The sequence below is a fragment of the Heterodontus francisci genome, chromosome 9 (assembly GCF_036365525.1).
Source record: "Heterodontus francisci isolate sHetFra1 chromosome 9, sHetFra1.hap1, whole genome shotgun sequence".
Lineage (NCBI taxonomy): Eukaryota > Metazoa > Chordata > Chondrichthyes > Heterodontiformes > Heterodontidae > Heterodontus > Heterodontus francisci.
In genome coordinates, this window is record NC_090379.1 from 31,884,734 (window position 1) to 31,902,532 (window position 17,799).

The window sequence follows — 17,799 nt, forward strand, 5'->3', positions numbered from 1 at the left end:
CATCAGTGCAAAAGATAAGGATGAAGCATTTGCAACAATCTTCAGCCAGAGGTATTGAGTTGATGATCCATCTCGGCCTCCACCTGAAGTCCCCAGCATCACAGATGCCAGACTTCAGCCTATTCGATTCACTCTGCGTGATATCAAGAAACAACTGAAGGCACTGGATACTGCAAAGGCTATGGGCCCTGACAATATTCCGGCAGTAGTACTGAAGACCTGCTCCACAACTTGCTGCTCCCCTAGCCAAGCTGTACCAGTACAGCTACAACACTGGCATCTACACGGCAATGTGGAAAATTGCCCAGGTATGTCCTGTGCACAAAAAGCAGGACAAGTCCAACCTGGCCAACTACCGCCCCATCAGTCTACTCTCAATCATCAGTAAAGTGACCGAAGGTGTCATCCACAGTGCTGACAAGCGGCACTTGCTTAGCAATAACCTGCTCAGTGAAACTCAGTTTGGGTTCCGCCAGGGCCACTCAGCTCCTGACCTCATTACAGCCTTGGTTCAAATATGGACAAAAGAGCTGAACTCAAGGGGTGAGGTGAGAGTTACTGCCCTTGACATCAAGGCAGCATTTGACTGAGTATGGCATCAAGGAGCCCTAGCAAAACTGGAGACAATGGAAATCAGGGGGGAAACTCTCTGCTGGTTAGAGTCATACCCAGTGCAAATGAAGATGGTTGTGGTTGTTGAAGGTCAATCATCTCAGCTCCGAGACATCACTGAAGGAGTTACTCAGGGTAGTGTCCTCGGCCCAAACATCTTTAGCTGCTTCATCAATGACTTTCCTTCAATCATAAGGTCAGAAGTGGGGATGTTCGCCGATGATTGCACAATGTTCAGCACCATTCGCGACTCCTCAGATACTGAAGCAGTCCGAGTAGAAATGCAGCAAGACCTGGACAAAATCCAGGCTTGGGCTGATAAGTGGCAAGTAACATTTGCGCCACACAAGTGCCAGGCAATGACCATCTGCAACAAGAGAGAATCTAACCATCTCCCTTTGACATTCAATGGCATTACCATCGCTGAATCCCATTATCAACATCCTAGGGGTTATCATTGACCAGAAACTGAACTGGAGTAGCCATATAAATACCGTGGCTACAAGAGCAGGTCAGAGGCTGGGAATCCTGCGGCAAGTAACTCACCAAAGCCTATCCACCATCTACAAGGCACAAGTCAGGAGTCTGATGGAATACACTCCACTTGCCTGAATGGGTGCAGTTCCAACAACACCCAAGAAGCTCGACACCATCCAGGACAAAGCAGCCTGCTTGATTGGCACCCCATCCACAAACATTCACTCCCTCCACCACCGACGCACAGTGGCAGCAGTGTGTACCATCTACAAGATGCACTGCAGCAACGCACCAAGGCTCCTTAGACAGCACCTTCCAAATCCGTGACCTCTACCAACTGGAAGGACAAGGGCAACAAATGAATGGGAACACCACGCAAGTTCCCCTCCAAGCTGACTTGGAACTATATCGCCGTTCTTTCACTGTCGCTGGGTCAAAATCCTGGAACTCCCTTCCTAACAGCACAGCGGGTGTCCCTACCTCACATGGACTGCAGCGGTTCAAGAAGGCAGCTCACCACCACCTTCTCAAGGGCAATATTAGGGATGGGCAATAAATGCTGGCCTAGCCAGTGACACCCACATCCCACGAATGAATAAAGAAAAACACTGTTTTGAGTTTTGCAAGCCCGGGATGGTTGGGTACGGCCCGTACCTTGCCTGTGCGAACAGAACGGACATGTTGTTTGATACAATCCGCCAGTCTTTGGGACGTATGGCATATATACTTAGCATCACACTGGCATTAAAATTCATATATCACATTATTCATTTGTGAGATAGGCAGGATGTCTTTTTGGCTTGACAGCAGCATCCTGTTAGTGGCGATCACCACATGTGTTGCTACTGCATAGTAGCAGCGTGAAACAGCTAGTTATATCTGTTGCTCAAATTGGTGCTCAAACACGTGGAAATCAGACATGTCGTTCAGAATCCCGCAATATGCGCACGCTATATCAGCGAGGTACGCTTTCAAGGATTCAGCGCATGGTTTCAATTTGGCTGTGCCTTCATCCCAAATTAAACAGAAAGAGGTTCTGATGAAACGTCAATGACCTGAAACGTTAACTCTGCTTCTCCCTCCACAGATGCTGCCAGACCTGCTGAGTATTCCAGCATTTCTTGTTTGTATTTCAGATTTCCAGCATCTGCAGTATTTTGCTTTTATATTATTATATAAGCAAGAGGTATTTGCTGAGTTCGAACTCCTCTACTCCCAAATTTCCCACCAAAAACCAGCGTCCACTGAAGACGCTGAATTTAGTGAACACATATTGCGAGATTCCGAATGACGTCTGATTTCCACATGCAACGTGACTGTCTGACAGCGTTGTGAGGCCTTAAGACCAACCCAGACATACACATCAGTAAACCTGACAAAGGGACGGGAATAGTCACCCTTAACAAGCCTGACTATATCAACAAAATGCTCACCATTCTTAATGACGGGTCCAAATTCATATGTGTAGGACCTGCCACTCAACATGACCGGACAGCCTTGCTCGAAAGTAAGTTAAAAACACTTGCTGGACTTGTAAGAGCAATGAACTGCCGGGTGATATATATGACAAGGTTTTTTCTCACGGCTCGCTGCCTCCACATATGTATGGGCTGCCCAAGACAAACAAAAGTGATGTCCCTCTGTGACCGGTTCTGCACAACATCAATTGGCCAAATAGTTGGGCGAATTATTACAACCAGTTTTGAGCAAGTTCTCCACATACACAGTGAAGGACTCCTTCACATTTGCGAAGATCATACAGGATTGCATATCGATAGCATTGCCGTGTCCATGTGCTCATTTGACATTGCTAGCCTATTCACCAATGTACCACTTAAGAGTATCTGCCCATTATTTCTACTCTGTCTCCTGCCACTCAGCCAATTTCCCAACCAGGTCAATAATTTGCCTTCAATTCAATGAGTTTCAACTTTAGCTAACAGTGTCTTACAGAGGTCTTTATCAAATGCCTCTAGAAGTCCATATGAATGACATCCACAGACAGTCACCTCTTCAAAATAATTCAAATCAAATTTGTTAGGCATGATATAACAAATACATGTTGGTTCCTTTTGATCAACTGAAAAGTTTCAAGGTGTTCAGTCATCCTATCCATAAAAGACTCAAATAATTTCCTGACAACAGATGTGCGGCTAACTGGTCTATAATTCTTTGGTTTCCCTCTCTCATCTTTCTTACATAGTGGAATGACATGTGGAATTTTTAATCAAAACAAACAGTTCCCAAATAAAGAGAACATTGGAAGATTAGAGTTAGGGCACCTGCAATGTTCTCAACAACTTCCTTTAAATCCTAGGATGGAAATGACCTCTTCTTTGGCCTCCTTATCGCGAGAGACAATGGATACGCGCCTGGAGGTGGTCAGTGGTTTGTGAAGCAGCACCTGGAGTGGCTATAAAGGCAAATTCTAGAGTGACAGGCTCTTCCACAGGTGCTCTAGAGAAATTTGTTTGTCGGGGCTGTTGCACAGTTGGCTCTCCCCTTGCGCCTGTCTTTTTTCCTGCCAACTACTAAGTCTCTTCGACTCGCCACATTTTAGCCCTGTCTTTATGGCTGCCCGCCAGCTCTGCCGAACGCTGGCAACTGACTCCCACGACTTGTGATCAATGTCACAGGATTTCATGTCGCGTTTGCAGACGTCTTTAAAGGTCCTGGGGATTTGTCACTCTTTAGAGCCATTATTCTCTTCATTCCTGTTATTTTGCTTACATTAATTTTGGGGAGTCCTTGACCCTGATCCAATGTTAGTTTCCTTAGGATGTCTGGCATGCTGACATGTTCAGCTACTGGTAAATACTGAAGCATGGTAATTATTCAGCATGTCCACCATTTTCTTATTTTCATTAACAATATCACCATTATCAGTTTTTAAGGGACCCACATTGCTCCTGACTGCTCTTGTTCCTAATGTAATTGTAGAAATGTTTGTGTTGATTTTATATCCCTTGCAAGCTTCTTTTTATAGCTTTTACTATCTGTTTTGTTAACCTTTGTTTTTAGATTTTTCCCATTAGCCAAGATCTGTGCTATTTTTGCATTTTTATATGCTTTTTCTTTGAGGTTGTCCTCTTCAGTTGTCCATAGCAGCCTTTTCTGGCAAGTAAAGCTCTTGTCAGTTCGGGGTATAAACTGGTTCTGTATCACATTAAGTTCTTTTGTGAACATCTCCCTCTGATCTTCTGTCATTTTACCCATTAACAAATTTGCCCAGTTTACTGTGGACAGTCTCTGTCTCATCCCATTGAAGTCAGCATTACCTAAGTCTAGAATCTTAGTAATAAAAACAAGAAATGCTGGAACCACTCAGCAGGTCTGGCAGCCTGGCTTTTTATTTCAGATTTCCAGCATCCGCAGTATTTTGTTTTTATTGTAGAATCTTAGTAGCTGTTTCATGTTTCCCATTTGCAAACTTTGCAGCATCACAGAGAAACGCAGCAGAGGGAGGAGGAGGAGAAGGACACTTAGCAGCAGATTGTATCCATCTAGGGGGGCTGAATTTTACAATCACACTGCCAAAATAGGCGGCAGGCAAAAACAACGGTGGCCTGCCCGCATGGGCTGCACATCGTGGAGCCGCTGCGATCCTGAGTGCGGCGGCTCATATAAATAGCTGGGGCAAGGCCCCCCATCCCCATTTTAAAGGGCTTTGAGCCCTACCGTTAACTTTAAATTTTTAAAGCTAAAGTGAATGAAAAAAATTAAAATACTTTTATTTTGCTCCTCTCCCACCGCCCAATAAGAGTTAAATTTGCCCTCTCCTCCCCATAAAACACTTACCTTGTCCACCTGACCTTCCCCCACAAAGTGCATAAATTGTAACCTAAATCCCTTTCCACCATCCCCTACGTCAATATTACTTTGACCCCACTCCCCACCCCCCCACTGAGAAACCTATCTCCTTCCCCACAAGAGTTCCGCCTCATTTTCCCGGATGGGGATTCGAAGGCGTGAGTGTGCTGGCCAGCAGCAGGAAGATCGCAGCGGGAGAGAAGGCGGTGGCGTAAGTATGATTATGCATTCATTTCCATTTATTTAAATACGTAAATGAGTGTCCCGTCGTCGAGCAGCGGGGGGCTGCCATGATGCCTCACCACCACTGGCTACATCGGGCAGGGCCCTCCCAGCGTCGGGGTCCGGGGTGGCCCTCTCCCAGAGGCATTTTCATTAATAATCATGAAATTACTGGATTGTCAGAAAAATTCATCTGGATCACAAATATCCTTCTCATTGAACCAGAATTGGTCCCCTGGCTTGATGGTAATGGTAAAGTGCTAGTCCATGAGGTAACAGATTGTGGTTGAATACAATTCAGCTGCTGATGATGGCCCACAGTGCATCATGGATACCCAGTTTTGAGCTGCTAGATCTGTTCTGTGTTTGTCCCATTTAGCACAGTAGTAGTGCTATACAGGATGTAGGGTATCCTCAGCGTGAAGACGGGAGTTTGTCTCTACAAGGACTGCGCTGTAGTCACACCAATGAATACGGTCATGGACAGTTGCATCTGCAACAGGTAGATGTCCTTAGCAAAATTAAGTCAATGGGAATCGGTGGAAAATTCTCCAACTGTTGGAGTCATACCAAGCACAAAGAAAGATGGTTGCGGTTGCTTGGCAGTACAGAACTTGAGTATTCCTGAAAAAAGAGGCATGCCGTCGAAGCTTTTCATCTTACACTCATCAGGACAGACGCAAGAATGCCAAAGTTCAAAGGCAGCAACAATTTATACCACATGAGAAAAGGGGTGCTGATTCATTGACAAGTCAATTCTGATTGGTCAAGGCATTGCCATGGAGAATGCACCTGGGAACTATTCTATGAGTTTTCCCACATACACGGTGAAGGATTCCTTCACCAAGACTATACGCGACCTGCATATCGATGACAATGCTGTGTCTTTGTGCTCATTCGGCATTGCGAGCATATTCATTAATGTGCTGCTCAAGGAAGCCACAGACATTTGCGCCCTGTCACTATATCATGGCAATCTAGACACGCCACCATTTTCTGAATCTGTATTCATTGACCTTATGAACTTAGCAACTCGCGCAGTTGAGTTCAGCTTTAATGACACCATATATGCCCAAATAGATGGTGTTGCCAATGGATCCCCTCTGGGCCCAGCTGTTGCTAACATTTTCGTCAGTTTCCACGAGAAACACATTTTCTATGGAATGACCCCTAACCACCTACCCCCTTGCATAATTCTGATACGTGGATGATATGTTTGCTATACTTGAATCTGCAACTGCATGTAAGAATTTCCTTATACACCTTAATACACTCAAATTCATCTTTGAAGAGGATCAGTCTAATGAGCTCCTTTTCCTCGACGTGCTAGATGAGAAATCCGCTAATGGGTTCTCTACTACTGTCTACCGCAAGCCTACTTTCACTGGTCAATATATGCGTTGGGATTCCTACAGCTCCACATGCTATAAGATTGGCCTTATTGGCAACCTCAGTGGCGCAGTGGTTAGCACCGCAGCCTCACAGCTCCAGCGACCCGGGTTCAATTCTGGGTACTGCCTGTGCGGAGTTTGCAAGTTCTCCCTGTGACCGCGTGGGTTTTCGCCGGGTGCTCCGGTTTCCTCCCACAGCCAAAGACTTGCAGGTTGATAGGTAAATTGGCCATTATAAATTGCCCCTAGTATAGGTAGGGGGAAGGTGGGGATGTGGTAGGGATATGGGATTAATGTAGGATTAGTATAAATGGGTGGTGGATGGTCGGCACAGACTCGGTGGGCCGAAGGGCCTGTTTCAGTGCTGTATCTCTAAATAAAAAATAAAAATAAATAAATAATAAATAGGGCCACAGCCATTTAATCACTGTAAAAGCTTGTCGCCGAAATGGGGTTCAAAGCTATCCTGCAGGATAATGGCTACCCCGATCAGATCATCGTTCGCTGTGCATCACACATGCACACGAATGGGCCTAAGGCCAACACTTTCAGACCTGAAAAGTGCCTGGTCTACTTCAAATTACCCTGCAAGGGTAAGGTATCTCAAAAATTGCAGCAACAGGCAAGTAACATGCGTGTCACGACAGTGTCAGACAATGACCATTTCCAACAAAAGAACACCTAACCATTTCCCTGTGATATTCAACAGCTTTACCATCACTGAATCCACCACCACAAATATCCTAGGGGTTACCATTGACCAGAAACGTAACTGGACCAGGTCAGAGGCTGGGTATTGTGTAGTGAATAACTAACTTTCTGACTCCCCAAAACCTGACTCCTCCACAACCTACAAAGCACAAATCGGGACTATGACGGAATACATCCCACTTGTCTAAGTGAATGCTGCTCCAAGTCAAGAAGCTTGACACTATATAGAAGAAAGCAGCGCACTTGATTGGCACTCCATTTACCACATTAAAATTTCACTCCGCCTATCACCAGTGCACCACGGCTGTAGTGTTACCATCTATAGAGGCACTGCAGCAATTCACCATCGTTTCTTCGACACCACCTTCCAAACCTGCATCCTCTCATAGCTAGAAGGACAAGGGCAGCAGATGTATGAGAATACCATCACCTGCAAGTTTACCACAAGTCACACAGCATCCCGACTTGGAAATATATCACTGTTCCTTCACCGTTGCTGGGTCAAGATACTGGAACTCCCTACCTAACAGCACTGCAAGAGTATCTTCAACACACAAACGTCAGTGGCTCAAGAAGGTGCTCTACCACCACTTTCTCAAGCACAATTAGGGATGGACAACAAATGCTGGTCTTGCCATGAATTTGCAATTATACTTATTTAAGATGATTCACTAAAAGCTCTATCTTGCTTCGTGGGGAAACTTTTAGAACTAATTAATCCAGGAGAAAATTAAATCGGCACTTGGAAGTGTACAGGCTAATAAATGAAAGTCAGCATGGATTTGTTAAAGGCAAATAGCGTCTGACTAAATTGATTGAGCTTTTTGATAAAGTAACAAAAAGAAGGTTGATGAGGGCAGCATGGTTGATGTGTATATGGACTTCCAAAGCACCCGGCTAACTCAGTCAGTAGAGCATGAGACTCTTAATCTCAGGGTCGTGGTTTCGAGCCCCACGTTGGGCGGTATCTTTTGGGCGGCGCAGTGGTTAGCACCGCAGCCTCACAGCTCCAGGGACCCGGGTTAGATTCTGGGTATTGCCTGTGTGGAGTTTGCAAGTTCTCCCTGTGAGCTCGTGGGTTTTCGCCGGGTGCTCCGGTTTCCTCCCACAGCCAAAGACTTGCAGGTGATTGCCGCTAGTGTAGGTATGGCCATTGTAAATTGTCCCTAGTGTAGGTAGGGAATATGGGATTACTGTAGGGTTAGTAAAAATAGGTGGTTGTTGGTCGACACAGACTCGGTGGGCCGAAGGGCCTGTTTCAGTGCTGTATCTCTAAATAAAAAATAAAAATAAATAAAAAAGATGACAAGTGTCACAAAATAGACTTATTAGCAAACTTAAGGCCCATGGGATTGCAGGGACAATATGGATACTGTCATGCAGGCCCCCACCTGCCAAGAATGAGGCATATTAATTTTGCCACATGGACATTAAATTTCAAATTGTTGCTGTGAAGAAGAGAAGGCCTGTTACAAGGGGTTGTCAGGCCTATGGCTGGAAAGACATTTATTGCATATTAACAGACAGTGTTTGTAGACAAAGGACCATTCCCTGACACAAACAATACACAGAGCCAAGACATGGTCAGACCAGTTAGTCACATGACTACCTGCTTGGCAACCTGGGGTTTTCTGAATTGTACAGTTTTGAACTAGCCACAGAGACTGCAAACAGCTGTTTGCTCCTGGATTGAAAAGACCTCTCCTGGCTGGCTCGCCACAGCCTCTCCTTGTCTGCTCCCATCTCTTTCTCACAGAACTCCAAAACCCACTGAAGACACATGAACCCCAAGAGAAAAGTTTCCTACAGTGAATAAGGTTTAAGAAGAATACTGGGCCCCAACGAAAAGCAAGATCTACCTACAATCAAGGACTCTACAGAGAGCTCGAACCACAGTAACAAAAAAACCCTCTTCAGAGATTGCCTCAAACTTTTTCACTTCATTTTTCTTCTGCTTTTTCTGTCCCGGTCTGCATGTGTTTCGCGCATGCATGTTAACATGGGCGCGTCGTGTCGGTAGGCATTAATCGAATTAGAGTTTAAGTTCAATAAATTTCAATCTTTCTTCTTTAAACTGAAGAAAACCTGTGTGTGTGCTGGTTTCTTTGCCTTATAATTGGAAAGCGGTGAACAAGGATTCACCAAGGGGGAGCTAAAAACATGTATGTTTAAAATTAAACCCTCTTACAGCAAGACCAGGTGAAGGCAGAAAGGGAACCCTGGACCCCTTTCTCAACTGATCGTAACAATACAAAATTATTTAAGGGATTCAAAGCAGACAGTGGAGGTGACTGGTTGTTTTTCAGATTGGAGAGAAACATATAGTGGTATTCCCCAGGGGTCGTTGTTTGGACCACTGTTCTTTTTGATATATATTAATGATCTGGACTTGGGTATGCAGGGTATAATTCCAAAGTTTGCAGATGGTAGGCTGGATATTAAAGCACTTCCGCCATCGGGAACAGTGGCGGGCGGGGGTGGTGGCAATGAAGTTCGGTGCGGCGGACGCCCGCCACCAACCCCGATAGCGGCAGGCCCTATGTCGATCTCGGCGGCGGTAGCGAGGTCTCGTGGCGGCTGCCCTGCTGTTTGGCGACGGGACCTCCATTTCAATATGTTAACTAATTTACATACCTGATTTAATGAGGGTCCCGTCGCCTCCTTAATTGCCACAGCGATCTTCATTCAGCTGATCATGTTGCGCCTTCAAATCCCCATTCGGGGAAATGTGGCATGACACCTGTGGGGAGGGGGGGGGGAGGAGTATTATTTCTCTGTGCAGGGGGTGGGGTGGGCGGGAGCAGGGTAATAACGATGCAGATTGGTCAGTTGGAGGGGGGGGGGGGGTGTTGATGGGAAGGGGTAAAGTCAAAATTGCTGAACTTTGGCGGGGGGGGGGGGGGGGGGGGAGTGGCCAGCAGGTCAAATCCTCATTATTCAAATTCCAGGGGGGTGGGGAATAGGCACAAACGTCTGGAAATGCCATGGGGTTGGGGTTGGGGGGAAATGAATTTAAAAGGTAATTTAATTCTGTTTTTTGGTAATTGAACTGACCAGGCCCTTTAATTTTTAAATCTCAACCGAGGGTAGTAAGCCTTTAAAAATGGCGCTGGACGTTGTTGCGGGCAACGGCTCACCCACCCCTCCAGATCATCGCGAAGGGAGGGCATTGCGGCCATGCAAATGAGCCGCCGTGTTTGAAATCGCGGCAGCTCCATGACGCGGTGCCCGTGTGGACGGGCCGCATTATTAATTTTACATTCATCGTCTACTTCGGAGTCGGACTCTTAAAATGCAGCCCAAAATTTAACTTGGAAATGTAGCAAACAAACAATGAGGGGGATAGCAACAGACTTCAGGAGGACATTGGCAGACTGGTGAAATCAGCAGGCACATGGCAGATGAAATTTAATGCAGAGAAGTGTGAAGTGATGTATTTTGGTAGGAAGAATGAGGAGAGGCAATATGAACTAACTTCTACAATTTTTCAGGGGGTATAAGCACAGAGAGACCGGAGGGTTTATTTACAGAAATCTAAGAAGGTGGCAGGTTGAGAAGGCTGTTATAGGTAGGGATGCATGTGCTTCTTTTTTTCTTAATACAGGAATAAAAGTACAAAAAAAGAAAGTTATGCTAAACCTTTATAAACCACTGGTTAAACTTCAGCTGTGGTACTGTGTCCAATTCTGGGCACCACAATATAGGAATTTAGATGCGGCCTTGGAAAGGGTGCAGAAGAAATTTACTAAAATGGTATCAGGGATGAGGGACTTCAATTATGTAGAGAGACTGGAAAATCTGGGGACGCTCTCCTTAAAGCAGAAAATGTTTAGGAGATTTGACAGAGATGTTCAAAACCACTGGTGGTTTTTATAGGCAAAACAAGGAAAAACTGATGCTAGTGGCTCAAAAACCAGTAACCAGAGGACACAGGTTTAGGGTGATTGGCAAAACAACCAGAGGTGAGATTCAAAACAGAATTGGATAAGTACTTGAAGAAAGAAAAACAGGGCTATGGGGAAAGCACAAAATAGTGTGATTGATTGGTTAGCTCTATCCAAGCACCGGCCCATGCACAATGGGCTGGATGGCCTCCTTCAGTGTTGTATGATAATTTGAAACATTTTTGCTTCAACTAGTACAGGCATGATTTCCTGTATAAGTGATCAATGATATACTTCAATATCATTATAGTCACTCTGCTGAGTCTGAGTTTCTGCCAAAATAATAAAAAGACAATTTTTCATAAAGATGATAGCACTTTAATTATATATCTTATTACGACCATGTGAGAAAGGGGTCCAGGGTTCCCTCTCAGCCTTCACCTGGTCTTACCCTAACAGGGTTTAATTTTAAACACACCGTTTTGTTTTAGTTCCTCCTTAGTGAATCCTTGTTCACTAACTCCCAATTATAAGGCAAAGAAACTAACCAAACAGGGCTTTCTGAGGTTTAATGAAAAAAGGTTGAACTTTATTAAACTTAAAACTCTAATTTGGTTAACGCCTACGGATACGCGATGCGCCCACGCTAGCATGCATGCATGATACACACATGCAGATAGAGACAGAAAAGAGAAGAAATAAAATGGAAAAGTTTGAGGCAATATCTGAAGATGGTTTTGGTTACTGTTCTTCAAGCTTGCTGTAAAGTCCTCGATTGTAGGTAGGTCTTGCTTTTCATTGGGACCCAGTATTCTCCCGAAACCTTGTTCGATGTAGGAGACTTTTCTCTCTTGAAGTTCAGATGTCCTCAGTGGGTCCAGAGGCTTGTGAGAAAGAGATGGGAGCAGACAGGAGAGGTCTTCACACTCCAGGGGTAAACAGTCTTTGAGTTCAAAAACTCTGTGGCTAGTTCAAAAAACCCTGAACCAGCCAGTTAGTCATGTGACCAGCTGATTTAACCAGTCCTGGCCTTTGTGGATTATATCACCTTAGCAGTCTCTGGAATGCTCGTCCTTACACCTTCGACGTTTGGTGATCAAAATCCATTGTGAGTTGAATGCGTCAGGGAATGGTCCTTTTGTCTCCACAAGCACTGTCTGTTAGTATGCAAATCTTTTTCAGCTAAGTGTCTGGCAGCCTTTATGACAGGCCTGCTCTTCTTCGCAGCAAGTTTAAAATCAATGTTCATATGACAAAATTAATATGCCTCATTCTTGGCAGGTGGGGGCCTGCATGACAATTATATATATTCATAAAGATATATGGAATCAATAAACGCTATACAGATATACAGGGATAGATTTTTTTTTTTACTTTTACATTACCTCTTGTCTGATGGTTTCCTTTGGTAAAGCATTGATTACAGTCAGGAGGGTCTCCAACCATGCATTGCTGACCACTGGCCAAAAAAGAAACATAATCAACTTTGACAAACTAAGTTAAAATTATGGGTTTAAACATATTGCAAAATCAGCTCCATTGTCTAATCCTACAAGCTAATGTAAGAGCCATGATTAGCACATGCACAAGAGGTACTGTGTTTTACATCCTGAAAATAAACAGGTTCACAGTGAAAAAACAAAGAGAATCATATTTATGGCGATTTCTGAAGCAACTGTACTCATCTAGAAGAATCCTCATTACATGGTTCAATTTGTCAGGCTCATAAAGGCTAATGTGCAGGATGCAGCACTTACTATTATTACCAGGTCAAAGCTTGAGAATGTAGCTTTGGAGCAATTGTCTTAAAGCACTTCTAACATGCATTGCTGCAACCCACAATGACAGATTATTTCGAATAAGGCTGTCCAAAGACATTCATTTCTAAGAATTAGTAAGAAACAGTTGGCAATATAAAAGGTGTTTCAGATGTAAGTAATTAAGGAGGTGGGATTGCATAGTGAGGGAAAAATAGTGGCAAAAATGTCACATCGCAGGTGCAAAATGTAATGCAATAATTATAACTTCAGATACATCATACAGTCATAGAGTCGTACAGCATAGAAACAGGCCCTTCGGCCCACCTTTATCTAAATGTAATTAAAGATGAATCACATTGTCATGGCCCTGTAATTTTTTTTCGGAATATGCAGTTTGCCTTTAAGGCTTGCAAGGGATCAGAATTGCTTTTACAATGAGCAAGCCTCAGGAGTATTAGGAAGGTGCATTTTCATTGCCTTAGCAACAGCCATTTGGAGATTGCGATTCAAAGGGTGCATTCTCGTTACCATAGATCTAGCCACTGGGAGTGAGGCTCATGTGAAACAATTGTTGCAATTCAGTTTTGAACTGGCTTTTAGTGGAAGACAGTTTGTTCTAACAGACAGACTGAGACAGCTGTGATGACAACACCTAGAAAAAAGCTCTCAACCATTTAAACTGAAGGAATAGGAATTTAGTCTGTTTAATTATTATCTCTCAAAATTCTAAAAAAAAGTCAAGCCAAAACAGAGATCTCTGGTAATTTAAACTGAAGAAAGGGAAGTTAGACTGTGACAATCTTTTATCCCTCAAAAACTCTAAAGTCGGCTTGATTTCATTGAAAGTGTTTGCAAGTCGTTAATTGTTGAAATTCGCTAGAGAAGGAAAGCAACATTCTGTGAGGACTTCGAGCAACACTGGACTGTAAAATTTGCAAGGACTCTAATTTTTTCTATTTTAAATGTTTAAATATTTCATAGTGTTTAAGGATTTAGTCCCACCACAATCAGAATCGTATATTTTGACTGGGCGCTTTGAGTGGAATGGTCGGTCGTAACAACATCTTGGCCTGGATTATTGTTTTCATGTTTTTGTCTAGTTTAGATGTGGCTAACTAATATGAATTGACCCAAAGAATACAGGAAAATATACAATGAGAAAAAGGCATTTGTTCCATAAGCCCGGTAATGAACCCGGCCAGGTGTTCGATTTAGATGTAGGTGAGCACTTTGGCGATAGTGATCACAATTCGGTTAGGTTTACCTTAGCGATGGGCAGGGACAGGTATATACCGCAGGGCAAGAATTATAGCTGGGGGAAAGGAAATTATGACGCGATTAGGCAAGATTTAGGATGTGTAGGATGGGGAAGGAAACTGCAGGGGATGGGCACAAACGAAATGTGGAGCTTATTCAAGGAGCAGCTAATGCGTGTCCTTGATAAGTATGTACCTGTCAGGCAGGGAGGAAGTTGTCGAGCGAGGGAGCCGTGGTTTACTCAAGAAGTTGAAGCGCTTGTCAAGAGGAAGAGGGTGGCTTATGTTAGGATGAGACGTGAAGGCTCAGTTAGGGCGCTTGAGAGTTACAAGCTAGCCAGGAAGGATCTAAAGGGAGGGCTAAGAAGAGCAAGGAGAGGACACGAGAAGTCATTGGCAGATAGGATCAAAGAAAACCCTAAGGCTTTCTATAGGTATATCAGGAATAAAAGAATGATAAGAGTTAGAACAGGGCCAATCAAGGATAGTAGTGGGAGTTGTGTGCGGAATCAGAGGAGATAGGGGAAGCGTTAAATGAATATTTTTCGTCAGTATTTACAGTAGAAAAAGAAAATGTTGCCGAGGAGATTACTGAGATACAGCCTACTAGGCTAGATGGGATTGAGATTCACAAGGAGGAGGTGTTAGCAATTTTGGAAAGAGTGAAAATAGATAAGTCCCCTGGGCCAGATGGGATTTATCCTAGGATTCTCTGGGAAGCCAGGGAGGAGATTGCAGAGCCGTTGTTGTTGATCTTTATGTCGTCATTGTCGACAGGAGTAGTGCCGGAGGACTGGAGGATAGCAAATGTTGTCCCCTTGTTCAAGAAGGGGAGTAGAGACAGCCCTGGTAATTATAGACCTGTGAGCCTTACTTCGGTTGTGGGTAAAATGTTGGAAAAGGTTATAAGAGACAGGATTTATAATCATCTTGAAAAGAATAAGTTCATTTGCGATAGTCAGCACGGTTTTGTGAAAGGTAGGTCGTGCCTCACAAACCTTATTGAGTTTTTCGAGAAGGTGACCAAACAGGTGGATGAGGGTAAAGCCGTGGATGTGGTGTATATGGATTTCAGTAAGGCGTTTGATAAGGTTCCCCACGCTAGGCTATTGCAGAAAATACGGAAGTATGGGGTTGAAGGTGATTTAGAGCTTTGGATCAGAAATTGGCTAGCTGAAAGAAGACAGAGGGTGGTGGTTGATGGCAAATGTTCATCCTGGAGTTTAGTTACTAGTGGTGTACCGCAAGGTTCTGTTTTGGGGCCACTGCTGTTTGTCATTTTTATAAACGACCTGGATGAGGGTGTAGAAGGGTGGGTTAGTAAATTTGCGGATGACACGAAGGTCGGTGGAGTTGTGGATAGTGTCGAAGGGTGTTGTAGGGTACAGAGGGACATAGATAGGCTGCAGAGCTGGGCTGAGAGATGGCAAATGGAGTTTAATGCGGAGAAGTGTGAGGTGATTCACTTTGGAAGGAGTAACAGCAATGCAGAGTACTGGGCTAATGGGAAGATTCTTGGTAGTGTAGATGAGCAGAGAGATCTTGGTGTCCAGGTACATAAATCCCTGAAAGTTGCTACCCAGGTTAATAGGGCTGTTAAGAAGGCATATGGTGTGTTAGCTTTTATTAGTAGGGGGATCGAGTTTCGGAGCCACGAGGTCATGATGCAGCTGTACAAAACTCTGGTGAGGCCGCACCTTGAGTATTGCGTGCAGTTCTGGTCACCGCATTATAGGAAGGATGTGGAAGCTTTGGAAAGGGTGCAGAGGAGATTTACTAGGATGTTGCCTGGTATGGAAGGAAGGTCTTACGAGGAAAGGCTGAGGGACTTGGGGTTGTTTTCGTTAGAGAGAAGGAGGAGGAGAGGTGACTTAATAGAGACATACAAGATAATCAGAGGGTTAGATAGGGTGGATAGTGAGAGTCTTTTTCCTCGGATGATGATGGCAAACACGAGGGGACATAGCTTTAAGTTGAGGGGTGAAAGATAATAGGACAGATGTCAGAGGGAGTTTCTTTACGCAGAGAGTAGTAGGGGCGTGGAACACCCTGCCTGCAACAGTAGTAGACTCGCCAACTTTAAGGGCATTTAAGTGGTCATTGGATAGACATATGGATGAAAATGGAATAGTGTAGGTCAGATGATCGGCGCAACATCGAGGGCCGAAGGGCCTGTACTGCGCTGTAATGTTCTAATCTAATCTAAAAGCCTACTCTTTAAACAGAGGTTCAATCTACTCCGCCATGGACTCTATCCACTTATTTTAATTTCCTGAGGGAATGCGACCAAAAATACTCCCGATTCCCATAGTCGAGTCGAATTCGAGAATATTTGTCCATTCACCATCTCAACAAAGCAGTCCTGCATTAATGCCCTCTAATGCCGTCACTTCTTCCCCCACAAGCACACAGGAGCCATTGTGGAATGTTTGCTTACCTCAATTTATAACTATATTTACAATCATTGATCCTTCCTATCATATATTAAACAAGAATTATTTACGTTAATGAACATTACATGCAATGCTGTAACACTCAACTCAGATTTTAACTGGATAAACCTTTTCGCCTCTCCACCTTCCTCTGCTCCTTTAAGACTGTTGGTAAAACCTTTATCTTTGACCAAGTTTTTAGTCACCTTTGTGGTATCTATCTCTTTGGTGCAGCATCCATTTTTTCCCTGATTGCACCACTGAAGTGCTTTAGGACTTCCTTTGCATTAACGGCACTATATAAATGCAAGCTGCTGTGGAATGAATGTATAGATATTTATCTAAATTCACAACTGGCCTATTATAATATAGTACTGCATTTGATATTAATGTTTCAAATACAAACACAAAAAATAAGTTATGGTTCACAAACATTTTGCCATTCTGCTAATGTGCTTATTCAGCATTTTTCTGGAAATGGTCATTTGCAAAGACATAGCAGAATTGATTTTTAGTTCAGCAATTCTTTTTTTAAAAGCAGAGTAAAAGCCACACAAGTGAACTTAAATCATACTATCATAAATGTGCAATGAATATAGCTCAGCACTTTTTAAAAATAATTAAACTATATTGAACTGACCTGTGTCTCTGTGATCTAGGTTTGCCAATATGATCGGGAGAAAGGAATGGATATAAGCTGCAATGGAAACTAACTCTTCTTGCAAGATGGTAAGGAAAGAAACGGCAGCAGCTAACTGCATCTCCACCCCCGCAACGTGCAGTACCTCCTACAATAAAGACATTTATGAGAAAAGACTGTTTATTGACTTGCTGGAAAATAGTTTGTCTTTCACATTATTTTCCAGACATTATAAATAAATACTTAAACAAATAGAACTCAAAGGAACACTTCATGTTGGTGGTTAATAACATTATAAAACCTATTTTTGAACACATTTTACAGCACATATATTCTTTCTAATGAAGCCTAACATAATGTCAAAATAATTACTGTTCCTGTCCATTTATAAATTTTATGTAATCTACACATATAATTTAATAAAAAGCTTTGTTAAACATCAAAGATGATATTTTGAAATACAGTCATGGAGGAATGGCCTATTCCATTTAAGTCATATGCATGTCTATTCCAGAAGTTCAAACAAGCTGCTACTTAACCTGCAGGTGGAACACCTCAGAGGTGATGTCTCACCTGTAGGAAAACTGAAACTTTTCCTTGTTAC

General features: G+C 43.5%; 1 protein-coding gene and 1 non-coding gene across 6 annotated transcripts in view; one reads left to right on the forward strand and one right to left on the reverse strand.

Moving 5' to 3' along the window:
- The window catches only part of ppp4r4 (protein phosphatase 4, regulatory subunit 4), a 178,481-nt gene that overhangs the window by 84,145 nt on the left and 76,537 nt on the right, over positions 1 to 17,799 (reverse strand). For all 5 annotated transcript variants that reach the window (XM_068038738.1, XM_068038739.1, XM_068038737.1 and 2 more), the window contains 2 exons: positions 17,196 to 17,343; positions 12,493 to 12,566 (listed from right to left, as the gene is read on the reverse strand). In XM_068038738.1, coding sequence (XP_067894839.1) covers positions 12,493 to 12,566; positions 17,196 to 17,343 — 222 coding nt within the window. The remainder of the gene's footprint in view (positions 1 to 12,492; positions 12,567 to 17,195; positions 17,344 to 17,799) is intronic.
- On the forward strand, positions 8,115 to 8,187 carry trnak-cuu (transfer RNA lysine (anticodon CUU)). The gene has a single exon. It is a non-coding gene; the product is annotated as a tRNA-Lys (tRNA).